We start from the raw sequence: 22,837 nt of genomic DNA, 5'->3' as shown, positions 1-22,837 counted from the left end.
ATAAATAGAAATGCATGGCCTATGAGATTATGATTTTGGTGGCAAGGCAACAGATGTGATAGCAGTAGCTTGCATGGGTCTGAACCTTACAAGAAGTATAAATAGGGATGGGAAGGTGTACAACAGCAAGTATTAAACAAAAGAAAGAAAGGGAGATAACCTAGACAGCTGCGGTCTATTGGTGCCAGCGTTGAAGAGTGTAGGAGATGCATGGGTAAACCACTTCTCAGACAGTAAGTTATAAGTTTCAATAGCAGCCTCTATGTCCGTCTTGTGGATGCCTACAGACACCCTCATCAACATGTGCTGAGGTCTTTCTGCCACTGCAATGGAATACAAAACAGTTTACCATGATTAGCAAAGCTTGTACAGGAGACCATCAAAACATTAAAATCCATAAGAGCGGGCATGCTCATCCAAACACCATTATTTCAAATCCAGAGAAATTAGAGTGCCTCATTAAGAACATGATCGTGATATAAACTGGCATTAAACAAATAGAAATAAAATGGAAAAATATTGCATGCCGTTTAGCTGCAACAATAAACATGTAAATAAGAGTAATAAAACCACCACTGATTGAAAGTTCCTGTTACAGCCTGCTACATAGAATAAAAAAAGTAACCACTTCGCTGCAGTAATATGCACCCATGGCCCATATATTTATTTTTTCCCAAGCAAATTAAGTTTTTTTCAAATTAGTTTGCAATTTGTGGCTTTTGGGGTCCCAGTTAGCAGAACCTTTGCTACAGTTAGAGTGTCGGCTCTAGGACTGGCTCTACGCTCACTAACAATAGTGACAGAGCTGCAGTTCTACCCCTCCAGGGGGTGCAGATCGCTACTGATGCCACCTCACAGATGCAAACTAAAAATACACAGAATAAAGAAAAATTGCAAGCTCTGGGTGTTCCCTTTTGTCCATTTCTAAGTAGTGATGTTACTGTAAAGACCAAAATAAATACAGAAAAATACAGAACAAAATACAGTGTAAAGTCACCTATTTTAGCAAGTATTGGTTACACCATATAGCCATACCGTGTAAAGCCCACCACTTTGTTAAAGCACCTCGAGATCAGTGGATCCTAAGCCAATTTTAACATTGGAAATAAACATGCCAACTGTTTAAAAACTGCTTTCAGAGACTATTCAAATGTATTTCTAGTGGTCACTTCCAAGATTCCTTTTGGGTGGAGCCCTTTGCCCCATACACTATGGGTGCCCCCTCTAACAGACAATAGGGAAGTAAACATTTGAGGAAAGTGTCGGAAAGCAGTTTAAACATGTTAATCTCCCATGTGAAAATAAGTGCAGGACCCACCAGGATTGGTATAACAGTATATTTGTATAACGTAACCCAACCCAGTTTGCTCTTTACTGCAATAAATGAACATGCCATCACACAGTATGGCCGCTGGTTCACACTATATGGTAATAACAGAGCTGTAAGGTTAGATGGCAATTCTCCAGTTAAGAGAAAAGGCTGTCCTTAATAACCACAGAGGTGGTACTTTCAACCTCAACTTACCCTTCTGACGAGCCAAAGGACAAACATTTTTCTGCTAATGGGAGGGCTGAGAATTGCTGCTTATGCAATACCCATCTTAACACACCCAGTAATGCAATAGTGCTTATTCTACTCAACTGGCTTTGTAGTGTTTCGACTGTTTAATAAAGTTTGTTATTACCTTTCCCATTTATTTTCAGCAAATAGGAGCGCTCTAATGTCTGGAAAAGGAGAAAGAAAAATATATGAAATGTAATACCAAGGAAATTTCAAAGAAACAAAAATAACCCAAACCCCCACACAACCTATAACTTTCCACATAATGACTCCTAGCCAAGACAATAAGCATACTAGTAACATCCTATAGACTGTAAGCTTGTTTGAGCAGGGTCCTCGTCAACCTATTGTTTCTGGAAGTTTTCTTGTAATGGTCCTATTTATGGTTAAATCCCCACTCTAATATTGTAAAGCGCTATGGAATCTGTTAGCACAATATAAATGGCAATAATTTAACTTTACTGGGTTCACCGATCACAGGAGAGACCGTAGCTCCTGCCTAGGAACCTCTTAAGATTTCCTGAGCGACGCTCTGCAGTGCAATGTCAGCCAATAGGCTAAGGCCTGTAAATACTTGACTTAATTCAAGCAGAGCTGCTGACTTTCTGAAGGTTGTAGTGCAGAAAGCGAGCAGCACCTGTGAACTCCAGGTAAGAAGTCACATTTTCTGAGTGTTTTTGAAAATTTAGAACTCTCACTTTAGTAAATAACTGAATGTTCAATTTCTCCTGCTTGCTCTAGGCTGACTGCAGGGTATATAGGACAGACAGGGCTGTCTTTAAAGCGGGGCAACTGCCCTGGGCCCTGTCACTGCTGGGGGGCCCAAGGCAGGTGCCCCGTTTGCCCTCTGCCAGCAACAATGTCTTTTGGGGTCGCCGATCCCAAAATAAGTTGTTGTGGTCAACGGGCCCGCACACTATGGGAGCCCATCGGGCGTCACTTCCTCCCACACAAACAGGAGCCGGAGGAAGGAGGACCAGCTGTTCCAGAGTGGGCCAGGCCGGGAGAGAGCGAGAGCTTAACTCCCAGCCACCCCACGGAAGCCACCCTCCAGGTAAGGTAAGAAAACTGGACGGTGGTTATCAAATTTTGCATGCGTGTCTGTGTAAGTATGTGTCTGTATCTGTATGTTGTCCGGGTGTGTATCTGCGCGCCATTGTTTGTATCTGCATAGGTGTCAGTGATGGTATCGGTATGTGTGTGTATCCGCTTGGGTGTCAGTGATGGTATGTGTGTCTATATGTAGTCATTGTGTCTATATGTAGTCATTGTGTGTTATTGTTTGTATCTGCATGTGTATCTGTATCACAGTATGTATCAGTGTATGGGTATGTGTATATGTGCATGCATGCACAGTATTTAAACACTCCTGCATTGAAACATTAATACTACATACAAACACACCTGTGTTAAAAACACCAAAATTATATATAAACACACCCCTGCATACACATAAATACATGCTTGCATTCAAATGCCAGCACCACATACGAACACACCCCTACATTCACACAAACATACTCCATACAAAACATGCTTACATTCAAACACACAAAAACTGCTCATTGCTAAATACATCGTGCAAGCATGGGACAATGATCGATCTCCAGCTGTCAAAGCATTGTTGGAATTGTATGACAGATAGGGATCTACCATATGGCCACCACTGCAATAGCGGGGCCCAAAGTAAGCATTGCACCAGTACCCTTTCTAGTTTAGTGCTGCCACTACATTGTGGTGGAGGGCGTGACTGCATGCCAGGTAGTGGAGTGGGTGGCAGGGGGCCCAAGTAAATGCTTGCCCAGGGTCCAATCATTATTAAAGACGGCCCTGAGGACAGAGTTTATAGCAATGATAGACAAGGAGGATTTCTGTATATTTTTATTGTAACACCTCACACATGCATTGTGTTAAAGGGATAAGTAAAAAATAACGTTACAGTTTATTGGAAGTGATAGTTCCCTTTTATAACTCTAGCCATCCAAGCTTAGATTTCTTACTGAAACTTACACATCAGTTTAAAGATGGAGTCCTTCAGCATCCACTTACCTTAAACCCAAAGAAGTTATAGGAGAAGTCTCTGTCGTAGATAATGGAAGAGTTCAGACGCTGCAGAAAGAAAATGGAACATACTAAATCAATCTAATAATAGGACAGGAGCTTTCATTACCTAGATTAATCTGATTGTATACAAAGCAAGGATACTATGTTATAGAAGAGTCGATACCTTTTAGAGAGTAAAGAGGTAATCAAAAGGTATCACCATAAAACTCCTGCAAGGTTATATATGGAAATACTAATTTCAGGTACAAAATGCCAATATCACTAGTATTGACTGATAGCAATCATTTTTTCCACCTTCAACCGTGCCAAGTTCCAACCTCCCACCCAACTCATCAATAAGTAACTGAAAAGGAGCACTCACATCTTTATTTGCCAACACAATGTCCAGCGTCTCTTTGGCGATCATAGGAGAATGACGTTCATTCCGCGGGTTCACATAGTTAAAAAGATCTTCCATCACATCTACATACATAAGGAGTTGTCTCATGACTGTACATTAACTGCATAGACACCATTTAGATATTAAATACTTCTATATAAAGAGAAAAAACTATCAACATTCCCCATAACCAGACAGTCCAAGCATTTCGCAGAGAGGATGAAAACATGATAATGCTCTAATGACATGTATACACTCCAACCCCTTTCCTCCTCTCCCCCACCACAGTGAATAATAAAAAACTAGTTACATTTAAAAAAAACAAAAAAACAATCACAAATTATGGATTCAGGACAATTTTGTGGATGAAGCGCTAAAGGTGGGGCAATCAGGAGATGTATTCCATTGGTCTCCGTGGTGATAACTCCTTTAACCCATTAAGGACCAATCTTCTGGAATAAAAGGGAATCATGACATGTCACACAGGGGTTAAGCACCACGTCCTGCACGGGACATTCCTAGGTACGTACGCACCACTGAATATTTTCTTGGTTTCCTTGTGCAAGTTGGAAACCGCTATTCTCGCAGCCAATATAGCATAATCTGGGTGCTTGGTTGTCAGAGTAGCTGCCGTCTCTGCTGCCAGTGTATCCAACTCCACCGTGGTAACACCACTGTAAAGACCCTGAATTACTTTCATGGTGATCTGGGTCTAAAAATATAGAAATACAATTTAACATTTATACAACAGTCAACATGGAAACACAAAATCGCCTTCAATATGCTAAACAAGAGGGGTGACAGATTAAAACACAGTAATGTACATTAATACAACAGACTATATCCTGCTTATTATACAGCCCTATAATGGTTTGGGGAGAAAAATCTAATTTGTCTAGGATCTCTTTAAAGAAAACATGTAATTTTACCTGAAATAGCTCCCATATACATTGAATATCACAAAGACATGTGTATTTAATGTAAAATAAACTGTACTGCACCACTTCATGGGTATCACTCTTTGTTTAAAGGGACATAGTCACCAGAACAACTACAGCTTATTGTACGGTATACAGCTTATTGTATTTGTTCTGGTGAGTAGAATCATTCCCTTCAGGCTTTTTGCAGTAAACACTTTTTTCAAAGAAAATGCAGTGTTTACATTCAGCCTAGTGATAACTTCACTGGACACTCCTTAGATGGCTGCTAGATGTGCTTCCTGGGGCAGCGCTGCAGTGTGACTGCCATTCAGTGTCTCCACCCTCTGCATGCAGACACTGAACTTTCTTCAGAGATTTGTGGATTCAATTAATCTCTATGAGAAGACGCTGATTGGCCAGGGCTGTGTTTGACTCTGCCCCGATCTGCCTCCGTGACAGTCTTAACCAATCCTGTGGGAAAGCATTTTGATTGTCTCAGAACAATACTTCTGGTGTCATCCAAGCAGGCAGATCAGGGGTAGCAGCTGCAGACTGGGACAATACTTAAACAAAGATTTTACTAAACTTAGGGGCACAGGAGGTGGCCAGGGAGGCTAGATGGTGGTTTTAACAGCATAGGGTCAGGAATACATGTTTGTGTTCCTGTAGTGTTACTTTAACACCTACCTCCGGCCTATCCTCTGCTCGGTTATTCTTTAATCTGTCCTGCTTTGAACACCTCCCTAAGCAGTGCAAATAGCCAGCATGCCAGGAGAGAGTGACACTTGGTCACTTCATTTAAAATACTTTTCTAGCGCTATGTAGAAGGGTTTCCATAGCAACCGCAGCACATGCAGTGTGGTTGCTATGGGAGGAGAGCGGAATGACCTCCTGTGGGAAAGTTTTTCTCCTAAACTATAACCTGCTAGCACAATGTATAGATAAAAATTTGCATGCAAAAGTTGACTGGGGCATGACAGGTGCACTTTAAAAGCTGGTTTATTATGACTGAATTATTTAGCTACCAGTCCTTGGATGAGCAAGCAAAATATCACAAGCTACATATTTGCTATCATTTATGAAACTCAAAGGGATAATTCCAGAGGCCGGAACGGAAGCCAACATATTGCCATTGATCAAGGCCATAACTAACATTATAATTGCAAACACAAGCAGATCTGTGGCCCAACATCACTTTGAATAGGGTGTAATTTTATCGACTGTTAAACGTAAGGAGAGTAGTTGATATGCATTAGACAAGTCAGTTTATCGACTGATAGCAGCTACAAGTAGACATTGCCCTTCTATTGTGGGAGAGCAGGCAGACAGTCACCAGAAAATCACAAAATGAAGTGAGTCACAGCACTACAAAGTATACCAATGGAGATGAATTCCTCCACTTCGTGAACGGAGCAAGATTACAATACACACTGTGTTTTTGTCAAGGCTTTCATTTTATACATTTTGAAGGTTTTTTTGAGAGTAGCCTTGTGCGTCTGCACCATCTACTAAGAGTAGTGCATCTCCAACAGCATCCACTTTTAGTCACCAGACAGACACAGTTGTAGAAAGAACTCAGAACCCACAGATAACACTAAGAACAGTACTGATCCCCCTACAAGCCTTCATAAAGGACCCAACGCAAGATACTCACAGGATCAACAAATTCTGCATTGAGCCCGTAGCATAGCTTCTGGATTCTGGATGTGATTTTATCAAACATAACACGCTCCTGCCTTCCATCTAGAGGAGAGGGAGCAAAAGAGATATGGTAATAGAAGGTCATTAGATTATTATTGGAGATATGGTAATAGAAGGTCATTGGATTATTAAGCAAAGTCTTGTTTACTCAAACACATGATAATCCATTCACACATACAGAAGGAAATGTGAGCAAAGGTGGGAAATATAGTCTGAGTACCGATCTTTACATTGTAACACTGGTTGAAAGCATCTTGCTTCATTTATTGTTCACTCACTCAGTACTTGAGATTTTTTGGAGACCGGGAAAAAAGGCAGAGACTGACATACCATTCTTATTAAATCCAAGTTATACAAGGACACTCAGTATACAGAGAGATACGGACATTCTACATGGGGGAGACACATCTGCTGAACACTGATGGAGAAAGTCTCACTCTGCATCTGACTTTATCCACTATAAATTCATGCTGGGCTCCTACAGCTTGGCTCTTTCCTCTGCAAAAGTAAAATTACTTCAACACAGTCATAACCACACTGTGCTGCAAACACAAACGCCTAGTTCACTTTTATTGCTCTTCTTCGCCCTGTTCCTCCCCATCCTCCACAAACTTTGCAACTCACTTTAGACATCTCTTCATTGATTGTAGAAGTCTCAGTAATCTCTCTCCCTCTCTAACCTACCAATACTTCACCAAAACCGCTGTTCTATGCTCATTCACTACAGGGGAAGAGGTTTCTGCTCCAATCCTCCTGCCCCACCCACCACCTTTTCCCTCAAATCTCATTTACATGGACTCCTTCACAAAAAAAAAAAAAAAAAATAAGAGAGATAAGACAGAGCAATCCAACCTTGACCCAAACTCCCCATTTAACTACTGCCCTATCTTGCTACTGCCGTTTGCCTCCAAGATCCATGAGAGAGTTGTGTATGCAAGACTAAAAGACTTAAGCGAATCCAACTCTCCGCTTGACCCGCTTCAGTCTGGATTCCGCGTTCGTCACTTGAAACAGCTGTGACCAAAGTATCCAATGAAATCACTGCAAGATCCCGTGGCCGCTATATCACAATTCTCCCTGACCTTGCTGATGCTTTTGACACTGCTGATCATCAACTTCTTCTCATCCTCCGTAATCTCGGTGTACAAGATACACCTCTCCTGGTGCTTTTCCTACCTCTCCCAGTGCTTTGTCTGGCTCTGCCACTTCTCGCCAATTGTTCTGTTGGCATTTCTCACGGTTCGGTCCTTGGTCCCCCTACTGTTCTCCCTCCTATTGCCTCCCGTGGCAAACTGATCAGCTCCTTTGGCTTCCATTATCATTTCTATGTGTATGATAAGCAAATATATCTGTCCTCTCCTGATCCATCTCTGCCCATCTTTACTTGTGTATTTGACTGCCTCTCTGTGATTGCCAACTGGATGGCTGCTTACAAGTATTGGAAAATATGATATTTATATAAATAGCAATTATATCGGATATTTATGATATATATCAGACATAAATCATGTGTGTGACGGACCACCTCCGTCGACGTACGCTCCTAGCGCTGCTCAAGGACCATCAGCACCATGAACAGCCGCAGCTTGGTTGGGATCTCATCATCTTCTTCCCTGGGATGCCAACCTCTGGATCCAGGAGCGTGAGGAAAGGGGCTCTCCTCCAGGAGAGTATAGCTGAAAAGAGCTCTTACAAAAGCTATCAGTGATATAGCTGTTCCCTACAACAAGAGACAAGGCTACAAGTTGAGGGTAAGAAGATCTGAATGCACTGAGGCTTTATTGCTGCTTTTATACAAGTTTTCCAACAAGGTTACCACCCACGTGGACCTTGTGGGGCGCTGACAACATAAATTCAACAACCAATTATTTACAGACTGTAACGGACCGTTTCGCTCACAAGGGGATAAAAAACGTTTAGGCGATAATTCCCTTCCAGATAGACCAGCTACTGCAAGCACCCATCTCCCAAATTCCAAACTGTACGAATCCCCAACTTCCGAACTGGAAACGCCCTACGAACAGCTTACACTCCTGGCAATCAGCATACAGCCAGTCAAATTCCCCCCCAAGAATGAGACGACACTTCACTTTGAGGGTTAAGCAGGAACTCCCTGTACTGGCACATACAGCCTCTTTTATTCACAATCCACAAAACATAGTACTGCCCACAGGGTTTTGCAGAACAACCAATAAACACATTACAACACATACAATGCAAGTACAGCAGCCAATCAGACACAATGGGACAATAGAAACACACCCAGCCTTTTCCTCCCCTCTGCTTAGGAGATAATTGAGTCAATTACTGTATCTACTCAATTATCTCCAAGCTGAAAAGTTACACTTTTTATACATTTTTATAACTTTCTGAGTTAACATCGTACATACATAAATATTACATATTATTTTAACCAGTATAACTTGGGGACAAACATATCCAAAATTCACTTGAATAGGTTCAGGGGTTTAACAGTTAGGTCGAAGTCCTTTGTTTTCACTTGCAAGCATGGCTTTTCCTGCTGAGACCAGTTCCCACTGGTCTGGCAGTGTCCCTGGGACAACACCCTGCTGGAGAACAATGGATCCGGGGGAGTGGAAGAGGAAGTGTCCAAAAACTTTCAGTAAGTCCATTCACTGTACTTAAAGGGCCAGTAGCCGCACAATAAAATACAATATGCCCAAATACTGTATTTAAAGGGCCAAATCTCCCAGGGGCCATAGTCAGCAGTCAGGAGGCAGGCAAGCAGCCCCCTCCAAGGACACGTGGCGAGGTCGGTTTCGCCACACAGACACATGGTAAAACACTCCCATTCATTACAGCAAATTCCTCCCCTCTGCTTTGGAGATAATGGAGTTTAATGGCTGGATTAAATCAATTATCTCCAAGCGAAACACACTTTTTATATAACTTTTATAACTTTACGATATCACATCCAATATTAATACGCTTTACATTTTCTGAATCAGCATACGTAGGAGACAAACATGTCCAAAAAGCATTCCAATCCGTTCAGGAGTTAGCTGGAAGTCATATTTTGACCGATATATCCCAGAGGCCATAATCACAAGGCAGGAGGCTGGCAATTAGTCCTCTCCAGGAATAAGTGGTGAAGGACACTTTGTCACAAAGTAGAGATATAGATATATAGATCTCACAATTTATTTTCAAAATATAAATAAAAATAATCTGTGTGTTATTGCGGTTTCTGTGTATAATGTCTGCTTCCCGGAATAAGAATAATAATATAATAATCTGTGTATAATTTCTGCTCCCTGGAATAATATCTGTGTGTTATTGCTGTTTCTGTGTATAATGTCTGCTCCCCCGGAATAATAATACTATAATAATAATCTGTGTGTTATTGCGGTTTCTGTGTATAATGTCTGCTCCCCCTGGATTTATTATTATTATTATTATTATTATTATTATTATTATTATTATTATTATTATTATTATTATTATTATTATTATTATTATTATTATTATTATTATTATTATTATTATTATTATTATTATTATTATTATTAGGGGAGCAGACGTTATACACAGAAACCGCAATAACACACTTATTATTATTTTATTATTAAGTGTGTTATTGCAGTTTCTGTGTATAACGTCTGCACCCCCGGAATAATATTAATAATAATCTGTGTGTTATTGCGGTTTCTGTGTATAATGTCTGCTCTCCGGAATAATAATAATAATAATCTGTGTGTTATTGCGGTTTCTGTGTATAATGTCTGCTCTCCGGAAAAATAATAATAATAATCTGTGCGTTATTGCGGTTTCTGTGTATAATGTCTGCTCTCCGGAATAATAATAATAATAATCTGTGCGTTATTGCGGTTTCTGTGTATAATGTCTGCTCCCCCGGAATAATAATAATAATAATAATCTGAGCGTTATTGCGGTTTCTGTGTATAATGTCTGCTCTCCGGAATAATAATAATAATCTGTGCGTTATTGCGGTTTCTGTGTATAATGTCTGCTCCCCCGGAATAATAATAATAATCTGTGCGTTATTGCGGTTTCTGTGTATAATGTCTGCTCCCCAGGAATAATAATAATAATAATAATAATAATCTGTGCGTTATTGCGGTTTCTGTGTATAATGTCTGCTCCCCAGGAATAATAATAATCTGTGCGTTATTGCGGTTTCTGTGTATAATGTCTGCTCCCCCGGAATAATAATAATAATCTGAGCGTTATTGCGGTTTCTGTGTATAATGTCTGCTCTCCGGAATAATAATAATCTGTGCGTTATTGCGGTTTCTGTGTATAATGTCTGCTCCCCCGGAATAATAATAATAATAATAATAATAATAATAATAATAATAATCTGTGCATTATTGCGGTTTCTGTGTATAATGTCTGCTCCCCCGGAATAATAATAATAATATGTGCGTTATTGCGGTTTCTGTGTATAATGTCTGCTCCCCAGGAATAATAATAATAATAATCTGTGCGTTATTGCGGTTTCTGTGTATAATGTCTGCTCTCCGGAATAATAATAATAATAATCTGTGCGTTATTGCGGTTTCTGTGTATAATGTCTGCTCCCCCGGAATAATAATAATATAATAATCTGTGCGTTATTGCGGTTTCTGTGTATAATGTCTGCTCTCCGGAATAATAATAATAATCTGTGTGTTATTGCGGTTTCTGTGTATAATGTCTGCTCCCCAGGAATAATAATAATAATCTGTGCGTTATTGCGGTTTCTGTGTATAATGTCTGCTCCACCGGAATAATAATAATAATCTGTGCGTTATTGCGGTTTCTGTGTATAATGTCTGCTCTCCGGAATAATAATAATAATAATAATAATAATAATCTGTGCGTTATTGTGGTTTCTGTGTATAATGTCTGCTCTCCGGAATAATAATAATAATAATAATCTGTGCGTTATTGCGGTTTCTGTGTATAATGTCTGCTCTCCGGAATAATAATAATAATCTGAGCGTTATTGCGGTTTCTGTGTATAATGTCTGCTCTCCGGAATAATAATAATAATAATAATCTGAGCGTTATTGCGGTTTCTGTGTATAATGTCTGCTCTCCGGAATAATAATCTGAGCGTTATTGCGGTTTCTGTGTATAATGTCTGCTCTCCGGAATAATAATAATAATCTGAGCGTTATTGCGGTTTCTGTGTATAATGTCTGCTCTCCGGAATAATAATAATAATAATAATCTGTGCATTATTGCGGTTTCTGTGTATAATGTCTGCTCTCCGGAATAATAATAATAATCTGTGCGTTATTGCGGTTTCTGTGTATAATGTCTGCTCTCCGGAATAATAATAATAATAATAATAATAATCTGTGCGTTATTGCGGTTTCTGTGTATAATGTCTGCTCTCCGGAATAATAATAATAATCTGAGCGTTATTGCGGTTTCTGTGTATAATGTCTGCTCCCCCGGAATAATAATAATAATAATAATAATAATAATAATAATCTGAGCGTTATTGCGGTTTCTGTGTATAATGTCTGCTCCCCAGGAATAATAATAATAATAATAATAATAATCTGTGCGTTATTGCGGTTTCTGTGTATAATGTCTGCTCTCCGGAATAATAATAATAATCTGAGCGTTATTGCGGTTTCTGTGTATAATGTCTGCTCCCCCGGAATAATAATAATAATAATAATAATCTGAGCGTTATTGCGGTTTCTGTGTATAATGTCTGCTCCCCAGGAATAATAATAATAATAATAATAATAATCTGAGCGTTATTGCGGTTTCTGTGTATAATGTCTGCTCTCCGGAATAATAATAATAATAATAATAATCTGTGCGTTATTGCGGTTTCTGTGTATAATGTCTGCTCCCCCGGAATAATAATAATAATAATAATAATAATCTGAGCGTTATTGCGGTTTCTGTGTATAATGTCTGCTCTCCGGAATAATAATAATAATAATAATAATCTGTGCGTTATTGCGGTTTCTGTGTATAATGTCTGCTCTCCGGAATAATAATAATAATAATAATAATAATAATCTGTGCGTTATTGCGGTTTCTGTGTATAATGTCTGCTCTCCGGAATAATAATAATAATAATAATAATAATCTGTGCGTTATTGCGGTTTCTGTGTATAATGTCTGCTCCCCAGGAATAATAATAATAATAATAATAATAATAATCTGAGCGTTATTGCGGTTTCTGTGTATAATGTCTGCTCTCCGGAATAATAATAATAATAATAATAATCTGTGCGTTATTGCGGTTTCTGTGTATAATGTCTGCTCTCCGGAATAATAATAATAATAATAATCTGTGCGTTATTGCGGTTTCTGTGTATAATGTCTGCTCCCCCGGAATAATAATAATAATAATAATAATAATCTGTGCGTTATTGCGGTTTCTGTGTATAATGTCTGCTCTCCGGAATAATAATAATAATAATAATAATCTGTGCGTTATTGCGGTTTCTGTGTATAATGTCTGCTCCCCAGGAATAATAATAATAATAATAATCTGTGCGTTATTGCGGTTTCTGTGTATAATGTCTGCTCCCCCGGAATAATAATAATAATAATAATAATAATAATCTGTGCGTTATTGCGGTTTCTGTGTATAATGTCTGCTCCCCCGGAATAATAATAATAACACAGGGTGGGTAGTCCCTATATCGGTGTGGTGGATGGGTAGGGACCCTTGGCCATACATTACATTAGATTCATACATATATATATATATAGAGAGAGAGAGAGAGAGAGAGAGAGAGAGAGTATGAGGTGAGGGGGTGTATATATATATCTACCTCTCTTGATGACGTGCATGCTGGGTACTCGGTGCTGGGTGCTGGCCGTGTCCGGTATTATTATCGCCCGGTGCTGGCAGAGCTGCTCTCAGACTGAAAGAAAAGGCGCCAAGTAAGACAAACAAATCTGGCGCCAAAAAAGGGACGTCAGAGCGACGGGGCGGGGCTTCAATGCAAAAATATATGCCAAAAGGGGCGGGGCTTGACTGAAGAAACAAGACTGGGCGGGGCTTCCATGAACAAATCTAATCCACCCTGGGCGGGGCTTCACTGTGAAAATAGGACGGGGCGGGGCTTCACTGTGAAAACAAGTCCGGAGGCGGGGCTTAAGGGACCGTAAAGAGAGATTGGAGGCGGGGCTTCATTGTGTGAACAATAATGTAGGATTGGGCTTTACTTTGTGTGACAGAGAACGGAGGGCGGGGTTATCCTCCCTGAACTGCTGGGAGGGAGAGCAGCACGTGACACGAACAGCACACCTGGCGGCCGGAGTAACTTCCTGCAGGAACTGCATTAACCATAACCCCTCCCCCTCCCTGTCAATCATGTATAATGACTGACAGGGGGGAGGGGTTATAGTGTTATATATTGGTCTCTGTATAATGACTGACAGGGAGGGGGAGGGGTTATAGTGTTATATATTGGTCTCTGTATAATGACTGACTCAGTGGGAGGGGTTATAGTGTTATATATTGGTCTCTGTATAATGACTGACAAGGAGGGGAGGGGTTATAGTGTTATATATTGGTCTCTGTATAATGACTGACAGGGAGGGGGGAGGGGTTATAGTGTTATATATTGGTCTATGTATAATGACTGACAGGGAGGGGGGAGGGGTTATAGTGTCATATATTGGTCTCTGTATAATGATTGACAGGGAAGGGGGGAGGGGTTATAGTGTCATATATTGGTCTCTGTATAATGACTGACAGGGAGGGGGGAGGGGTTATAGTGTCATATATTGGTCTCTGTATAATGATTGACAGGGAAGGGGGGAGGGGTTATAGTGTTATATATTGGTCTCTGTATAATGACTGACAGGGAGGGGGAGGGGTTATAGTGTTATATATTGGTCTCTGTATAATGACTGACAGGGAGGGGGGAGGGGTTATAGTGTTATATATTGGTCTCTGTATAATGACTGACAGGGAGGGGGAGGGGTTATAGTGTTATATATTGGTCTCTGTATAATGACTGACAGGGAGGGGGAGGGGTTATAGTGTTATATATTGGTCTCTGTATAATGACTGACAGGGAGGGGGAGGGGTTATAGTGTTATATATTGGTCTCTGTATAATGACTGACAGGGAGGGGGAGGGGTTATAGTGTTATATATTGGTCTCTGTATAATGATTGACAGGGAAGGGGATGGGTTATAGTGTTATATATTGGTCTCTGTATAATGACTGACTCAGTGGGAGGGGTTATAGTGTTATATATCGGTCTCTGTATAATGACTGACAGGGAGGGGGAGGGGTTATAGTGTTATATATTGGTCTATGTATAATGACTGACAGGGAGGGGGAGGGGTTATAGTGTTATATATTGGTCTCTGTATAATGACTGACAGGGAGGGGGAGGGGTTATAGTGTTATATATTGGTCTCTGTATAATGATTGACAGGGAAGGGGATGGGTTATAGTGTTATATATTGGTCTCTGTATAATGACTGACAGGGAGGGGGAGGGGTTATAGTGTTATATATTGGTCTCTGTATAATGACTGACAGGGGGGAGGGGTTATAGTGTTATATATTGGTCTCTGTATAATGACTGACAGGGAGGGGGAGGGGATATAGTGTTATATATCTGTATAATGACTGACAGGGAGGGGGGAGGGGTTATAGTGTTATATATTGGTCTCTGTATAATGACTGACAGGGAGGGGTTATAGTGTTATATATTGGTCTCTGTATAATGACTGACTCAGTGGGAGGGGTTATAGTGTTATATATCGGTCTCTGTATAATGACTGACAGGGAGGGGGAGGGGTTATAGTGTTATATATTGGTCTCTGTATAATGACTGACAGGGAGGGGGAGGGGTTATAGTGTTATATATTGGTCTCTGTATAATGACTGACAGGGAGGGGGAGGGGTTATAGTGTTATATATTGGTCTCTGTATAATGACTGACAGGGAGGGGGGAGGGGTTATAGTGTTATATATTGGTCTCTGTATAATGATTGACAGGGAGGGGGGAGGGGTTATAGTGTTATATATTGGTCTCTGTATAATGATTGACAGGGAGGGGGGAGGGGTTATAGTGTTATATATTGGTCTCTGTATAATGACTGACAGGGAGGGGGAGGGGTTATAGTGTTATATATTGGTCTCTGTATAATGACTGACAGGGAGGGGGAGGGGTTATAGTGTTATATATTGGTCTCTGTATAATGACTGACAGGGAGGGGGGAGGGGTTATAGTGTTATATATTGGTCTCTGTATAATGACTGACAGGGAGGGGGAGGGGTTATAGTGTTATATATTGGTCTCTGTATAATGATTGACAGGGAGGGGAGGGGTTATAGTGTTATATATGGTCTCTGTATAATGACTGACAGGGAGGGGGAGGGGTTATAGTGTTATATATTGGTCTCTGTATAATGACTGACAGGGAGGGGGAGGGGTTATAGTGTTATATATTGGTCTCTGTATAATGACTGACAGGGAGGGGGGAGGGGTTATAGTGTTATATATTGGTCTCTGTATAATGACTGACAGGGAGGGGGGAGGGGTTATAGTGTCATATATTGGTCTCTGTATAATGACTGACAGGGAGGGGGAGGGGTTATAGTGTTATATATTGGTCTCTGTATAATGACTGACAGGGAGGGGGAGGGGTTATAGTGTTACATATTGGTCTCTGTATAATGACTGACAGGGAGGGATAGGGGTTATAGTGTTATATATTGGTCTCTGTATAATGACTGACAGGGAGGGGAGGGGTTATAGTGTTATATATTGGTCTCTGTATAATGACTGACAGGAAGGGGGAGGGGTTATAATGTTTTATATTGGTCTCTGTATAATGACTGACAGGAAGTGGGAGGGGTTATGTTTTATATTGGTCTCTGTATAATGACTGACAGGGAGGGGGAGGGGTTATGTTTTATATTGGTCTCTGTATAATGACTGACAGGGAGGGGGAGGGGTTATAGTGTTATATATTGGTCTCTGTATAATGATTGAGGGGGAGGGGTTATATTGTTATATATTGGTCTCTGTATAATGATTGACAGGGAGGGGGAGGGGTTATAGTGTAATATATTGGTCTCTGTATAATGACCGACAGGGAGGGGGAGGGGATATAGTGTTATATATCTGTATAATGACTGACAGGGAGGGGGGAGGGGTTATAGTGTTATATATTGGTCTCTGTATAATGACAGGGAGGGGTTATAGTGTTATATATTGGTCTCTGTATAATGACTGACTCAGTGGGAGGGGTTATAGTGTTATATATTGGTCTATGTATAATGACTGACAGGGAGGGGGAGGGGTTATAGTGTTATATATTGGTTTCTGTATAATGACTGACAGGGAGGGGGAGGGGTTATAGTGTTATATATTGGTCTCTGTATAATGACTGACAGGGAGGGGGAGGGGTTATAGTGTTATATATTGGTTTCTGTATAATGACTGACAGGGAGGGGGAGGGGTTATAGTGTTATATATTGGTCTCTGTATAATGACTGACAGGGAGGGGGGAGGGGTTATAGTGTTATATATTGGTCTATGTATAATGATTGACAGGGAGGGGGAGGGGTTATAGTGTTATATATCTGTATAATGACTGACAGGGAGGGGGAGGGGTTATAGTGTTATATATTTCTCTTTATAATGATTGACAGGGAGGGGGAGGGGTTATAGTGTTATATATTGGTCTCTGTATAATGACTGACAGGGAGGGGAAGGGGTTATAGTGTTATATATTGGTCTCTGTATAATGACTGACAGGGAGGGGGAGGGGATATAGTGTTATATATTTACTCTGTATAATGATTGACCGGGAGGGGGAGGGGTTATAGTGTTATATATTGGTCTCTGTATAATGATTGACAGGGAGTGGTTATAGCGTTAATATATAACTCCCTGTCAGTCATTATACAGAGACCAATATATAACACTATAACCCCTCCCCCTCCCTGTCAGTCATTATACAGAGACCAATATATAACCCCTCCCTGTCAGTCATTATACAGAGACCAATATATAACCCCTCCCCCTCCCTGTCAGTCATTATACAGAGACCAATATATAACCCCTCCCCCTCCCTGTCAGTCATTATACAGAGACCAATATATAACACTAACCCCATGAGGGCTTCCAGCGTCGCCAGAATCTCCATAGGAAAGCACTGAGTAGTGCTTTCCAATAGGGAGGTCTAGTGCGCTCACGTGGCCATTGCTGCGCATGAGGTCTCCCCTGTAGGCTGACGGCAGGGGAGGAGCCTGACCCAGCACCGAGGGCATCAGCAGTGGGTTCAGGCAAGTCACTGAAGGAGTTTTAACCCCTTCAGCAACATTTAATCAATGTTAGGCACCCAGATAATTTCAGCTCATTAAAGCAGTCTGGGTGCAGTGTCCCTCTTCCACTTAGTGCTGCAATGTAAAACCGAGAGTTGTAAGGTTTACATTGAGCACCAAGTCTGCCTCTAGGTGGTTAACAGACGCTCTGCATGAGGACATCCAGCAATCAATCAATTGCTCTTTGGAAAGCATGGATTCAATTCTTTCCTATGGGGAGGGTGTGGCGGAACCCACCTCGCCACTGGACATTGGAGGGGCCTGGCTGCCTGCCTCTTACCTGCTGACTATGGCCCCTGGAAAATTGGTACACTTAAAGATTTATATTTGGGCATATTGTACTGTAAATTGCTGCTACTGGCCCTTTTAACAGCATCTATGGACACATTGGGACTTTTGGGACTACTGTCCCTTTAAGACTGTGAAGCATGTTCTAGTGTGCTGCCTGTAATATTGTATATGTATTCATGTGTTAAGTTTAGCCTGGGTGATATGTATGCAGCATTCACCTGATTGTTCGGTAGAATCACTCCATTCATTATATTGAGTGAAACTACCGAACAACCAGACCACCCAGGACTAAGTGTGCCTCCAATTACAGTTTGCAACAATGTTGCAAATGGGTAATTGGCAATCAGTGTAATGTAGTCTTTGTCCTCTGGGTGGCCGCCATTCGGGAAACAAACACGTGGCGGCGGCCATCTTAAACTACCGAACAGCGGTGTTTTGCCGTCGAGTGTCTGGAACTAAAATCGGACACTTGACTAGGCAAACACCGCTGAGACCTCCATACTTCCAGAAATTCGTATGGAAACTACCGAATGACCCGCCGTTCGGTAGAAAGAACCCCATAAACAAGGGAATTCATTCAAACCCTCTCCAGGCTCTATAACACAGGCAATTCGCCTGTTTTCATTCCCTTGTTTGTGACCGACCGCAGGGCCAAAATGCATGGAACTGTTTTCGGATACTTTACCCATGCGGTCGGTCAAATCTTTGGAACCCCATATCTCACGAACCATTCATCCGAATTACTTGAATTTTGGATATGTTGTCCCCCTGAATAAGGGCTATCCAGCGATGCTGGATTTAAAGGTGTACCCCCTGTTTTTGGGGTACATCCAGGAATTGGGGAAAAGTGTGTACTGTATAATTGGGTTAAGTGGTAATCTAAGGGGAGGAAATGTGTGGGAGGTACATCCATGTGATTGGTCAATATCATCCTCCCCCTGGGAGTGTCCTGTATGTACCTGTTTGTGAATAAAAGCCAGGCTGGATGAGCCAGTCCAGAGTTCCTGTTTTAACCTCAAAGTGATGTGTCGTCTCATTATTGGGGGAAGGATTTATTGTATGCTGTTCCAGTTGACTGCTAGGGGTACAAGCCTATTCGTATGGTTCCTATTCAATGGTCTACAGCATTCATACGCTTGGGAGACTTTAAAGGTTTCTTGGATTCGGTGATTATGGTGTCTGCCAGAGTGCTTGGAGTCCTCAGGAAGCACTAGGAGCATCCTTTAACGGAGGTACTCAGTCGGGGTGCCAGGTGATCCGTTACATTGGTGGCAAGCGGTGGGATGGCGTCCTAGTGTGAGGTAAAGCAGCTCAGAGACACTGTTTGGATTTACAAATTGAGGGCAACGCTAGCAGTCGTGCAGCGCCCCTGGGAGCAGACAAGTATGGAAGGTTCTGGCTCTGGAGATGATTGGCTGGCCGAGGTGAGGCAGCGAGTGGCCGAGTATGGGGATGATATACCCATGGAGACACGCCGGGTGATCTGGAACCAGGTCATGGCTGAGCGAAACACAAGGCTGGACCGAGAATTCCGGTTGGCGAAAGAGAGGAAGTATGCTCAGCAGCAGGAGCGTTATAGCAGCCGAGTAGAGGCTGCATCCGAGGAGGTTAGCCGTCTTTCCCTGAGGCGGCGGGAGGAACCCGAAGTGGGGGTCCTCATAGACTGGTCCTGTGAGGAACCACAACAGGCAGGTAGAGATGGGACCAAGGTCTCTCCACCGGGATGCTGGGCAACCGGCCCAGATCCCCAGCAGCAGCCAGAGTTGCCAGGTGGGGAAGCAGGTGGCCCTTACTCACAAATGTTGAGGGGCCTCACGGGTTGGTCCTGGGAAGACCCACAGATGGCAGGTGGAGATGGGACTGCAGTCTCTCTACCGGCCCTACAGGGATGCTGGGCAGTCGGCCCAGATCCCCAGCGGCAGTGTGAAGTGCAGGGAGAGGAGAGCAGCGTCCTCCCTCCCCAGCGGCAGGCTGAGTTACAGGGGGCAGAGGTAGTTGGTCCTACCCCCCAGCAGCAGCGTGATTTTTTGGGAATAGAGAGCCCAGTCTCCGTTCCCCAGCAGCAGGACACTGAATTGGGAGGAGAGACAGTCGGTCTCCCTCCACAAAGACTGAAAGTAGGCATGGGAGAGGAGATTGTTACCTCCTCTCCCCAGCGGCAGATCATCAATGGGCAGAGTGTTCTAATGGGAGAGGAGATTGTTACCACCTCTCCCCAGCGGCGGATCATCAATGGGCAGAGTGTTCTAATGGGAGAGGAGCTGGTTACCACCTCTCCCCAGCGGCAGCTTAATGTACCAGGGGGAGACCGTAAGCCCCACACCAGCACAGATGGGACCGTGGTCTCTGTGCCCAAGTTACAGGGAGCTGAAGGGGCCGTCCTCCCTCCCCAGTGGCAGTGTGATTTGTTGGGAATTGGGAGCCCAGTCTCCATTCCCCGGCAGCAGAGTGTCCAGCAGGGAAGAGAGAGCCCAGTCTCCTTTCCCCAGCAGCAGGACACTGTATTGGGAGTAGAGACAGTCGGTCTCCCTCCACAGAGTATAGAAGTATGTAGGGGAGAGGAGCTTGCTACCACCTCTCCCCAGCGGCGGATCAGTAAAGTGCAGGGAGAGGAGAGCAGCGTCCTCCCTCCCCAGCGGCAGCCTAACACACCAAGGGGAGACAGTAAGCCCCACACCAGCACAGATGGGACCGTGGTCTCTGTGCCCAAGCTACAGGGAGCTGAAGGAGATGTCCTTGCTCCCCAGCGGCAGTCTACGGTTCAGGGAGAGGAGGTTGTTATTCCCTCTCCCCAGCGGCAGCACAGCTCACCAAGGGGAGACAGTAAGCCCCACAACAGCACAGATGGGACCGTGGTCTCTGTGCCCAAGTTACAGGGAGCTGAAGGAGCCGTCCTTGCTCCCCAGCGGCAGTCTACGGTTCAGGGAGAGGAGTTTGTCATCCCCTCTCCCCAGCGGCAGCTTAGCACACCAAGGGGAGACAGTAAACCCCACAACCGTGCAGATGGGACCGTAGTCTCTGCACCTACACCACTGGGGATAGGGACAGTCGGTCCTAGTCCACAACAGCCAGACAAAATATCGGAAGGGGAGACAGTCGTTTTTCCCCAACAACAGCTGTGTTCAACCAGGGGAGAGGACACCCTGGTTACTTTTTCCCCAAGCCTTGGACTTACAACTGGACACGAGTGGCAGGGGGCCATCTGGACAACTACCCCCTGTAAGGACAGCCAGCCGACTATCAGAGCCCCAGACCGACTGGAGGTCTGGAGTCTGGATAGTCTAAATGGGAAAGGGGAGAAATGTGGCGGAACCCACCTCGCCACTGGACATTGGAGGGGCCTGGCTGCCTGCCTCTTACCTGCTGACTATGGCCCCTGGAAAATTGGTACACTTAAAGATTTATATTTGGGCATATTGTACTGTAAATTGCTGCTACTGGCCCTTTTAACAGCATCTATGGACACATTGGGACTTTTGGGACTACTGTCCCTTTAAGACTGAAGCATGTTCTAGTGTGCTGCCTGTAATATTGTATATGTATTCATGTGTTAAGTTTAGCCTGGGTGATATGTATGCAGCATTCACCTGATTGTTCGGTAGAATCACTCCATTCATTATATTGAGTGAAACTACCGAACAACCAGACCACCCAGGAATAAGTGTGCCTCCAATTACAGTTTGCAACAATGTTGCAAACGGGTAATTGGCAATCAGTGTAATGTATTCTTTGTCCTCTGGGTGGCCGCCATTCGGGAAACAAACACGTGGCGGCGGCCATCTTAAACTACCGAACAGCGGTGTTTTGCCGTCGAGTGTCTGGAACTAAAATCGGACACTTGACTAGGCAAACACCGCTGACACCTCCATACTTCCAGGAATTCGTATATAAACTACCGAATGACCCGCCGTTCGGTAGAAAGAACCCCACAAACAAGGGAATTCATTCAAACCCTCTCCAGGCTCTATAACACAGGCAATTCGTCTGTTTTCATTCCCTTGTTTGTGACCGACCGCAGGGCCAAAATGCATGGAACTGTTTTCGGATACTTTACCCATGCGGTCGGTCAAATCTTTGGAACCCCATATCTCACGAACCATTCATCCGAATTACTTGAATTTTGGATATGTTGTCCCCCTGAATAAGGGCTATCCAGCGATGCTGGATTTAAAGGTGTACCCCCTGTTTTTGGGGTACATCCAGGAATTGGGGAAAAGTGTGTACTGTATAATTGGGTTAAGTGGTAATCTAAGGGGAGGAAATGTGTGGGAGGTACATCCATGTGATTGGTCAATATCATCCTCCCCCTGGGAGTGTCCTGTATGTACCTGTTTGTGAATAAAAGCCAGGCTGGATGAGCCAGTCCAGAGTTCCTGTTTTACCCTCAACTTGAGTCCTGTGTCTTATTGGGGGAATCTGCTACAAGGGATTGCTATGCTAGGCATATTCCCTTGCTATAATCACTGAGCTCTTGTAAGAGCTTGTTCCTGCTTCGTTCTGAAGGGAGATAGCTGCAGCCTGCGGTGCTTATGGTGTCTGGTGGAGTGCTTGGAGTCCTCTGGAAGCGCTAGGAGCATCTTTCAACGGAGGTACCCAGTCGGGGTGCCAGTGGATCCGTTA

General features: G+C 42.9%; 1 protein-coding gene across 1 annotated transcript in view; it reads right to left on the bottom strand.

The window, feature by feature from the left end:
- RRM1 (ribonucleotide reductase catalytic subunit M1) overlaps nucleotides 1-13,495 on the bottom strand; it is a 29,846-nt gene extending 16,351 nt beyond the window's left edge. The window contains exons 1-7 of the mRNA XM_063433201.1: nucleotides 13,399-13,495; nucleotides 6,579-6,667; nucleotides 4,539-4,716; nucleotides 3,987-4,087; nucleotides 3,611-3,670; nucleotides 1,686-1,725; nucleotides 161-323 (exon numbers count right to left, since the gene is read on the bottom strand). Coding sequence (XP_063289271.1) covers nucleotides 161-323; nucleotides 1,686-1,725; nucleotides 3,611-3,670; nucleotides 3,987-4,087; nucleotides 4,539-4,716; nucleotides 6,579-6,667; nucleotides 13,399-13,417 — 650 coding nt within the window. The 5' untranslated portion in view covers nucleotides 13,418-13,495. The remainder of the gene's footprint in view (nucleotides 1-160; nucleotides 324-1,685; nucleotides 1,726-3,610; nucleotides 3,671-3,986; nucleotides 4,088-4,538; nucleotides 4,717-6,578; nucleotides 6,668-13,398) is intronic.
- Nucleotides 13,496-22,837: the final 9,342 nt, after the last annotated feature.

This window comes from Pelobates fuscus, chromosome 1, assembly GCF_036172605.1.
Source record: "Pelobates fuscus isolate aPelFus1 chromosome 1, aPelFus1.pri, whole genome shotgun sequence".
NCBI classification, from domain to species: Eukaryota; Metazoa; Chordata; class Amphibia; order Anura; family Pelobatidae; genus Pelobates; species Pelobates fuscus.
Note: the sequence above shows the minus strand (reverse complement) of the source record. Positions and strands in the feature narration are given on the sequence as shown.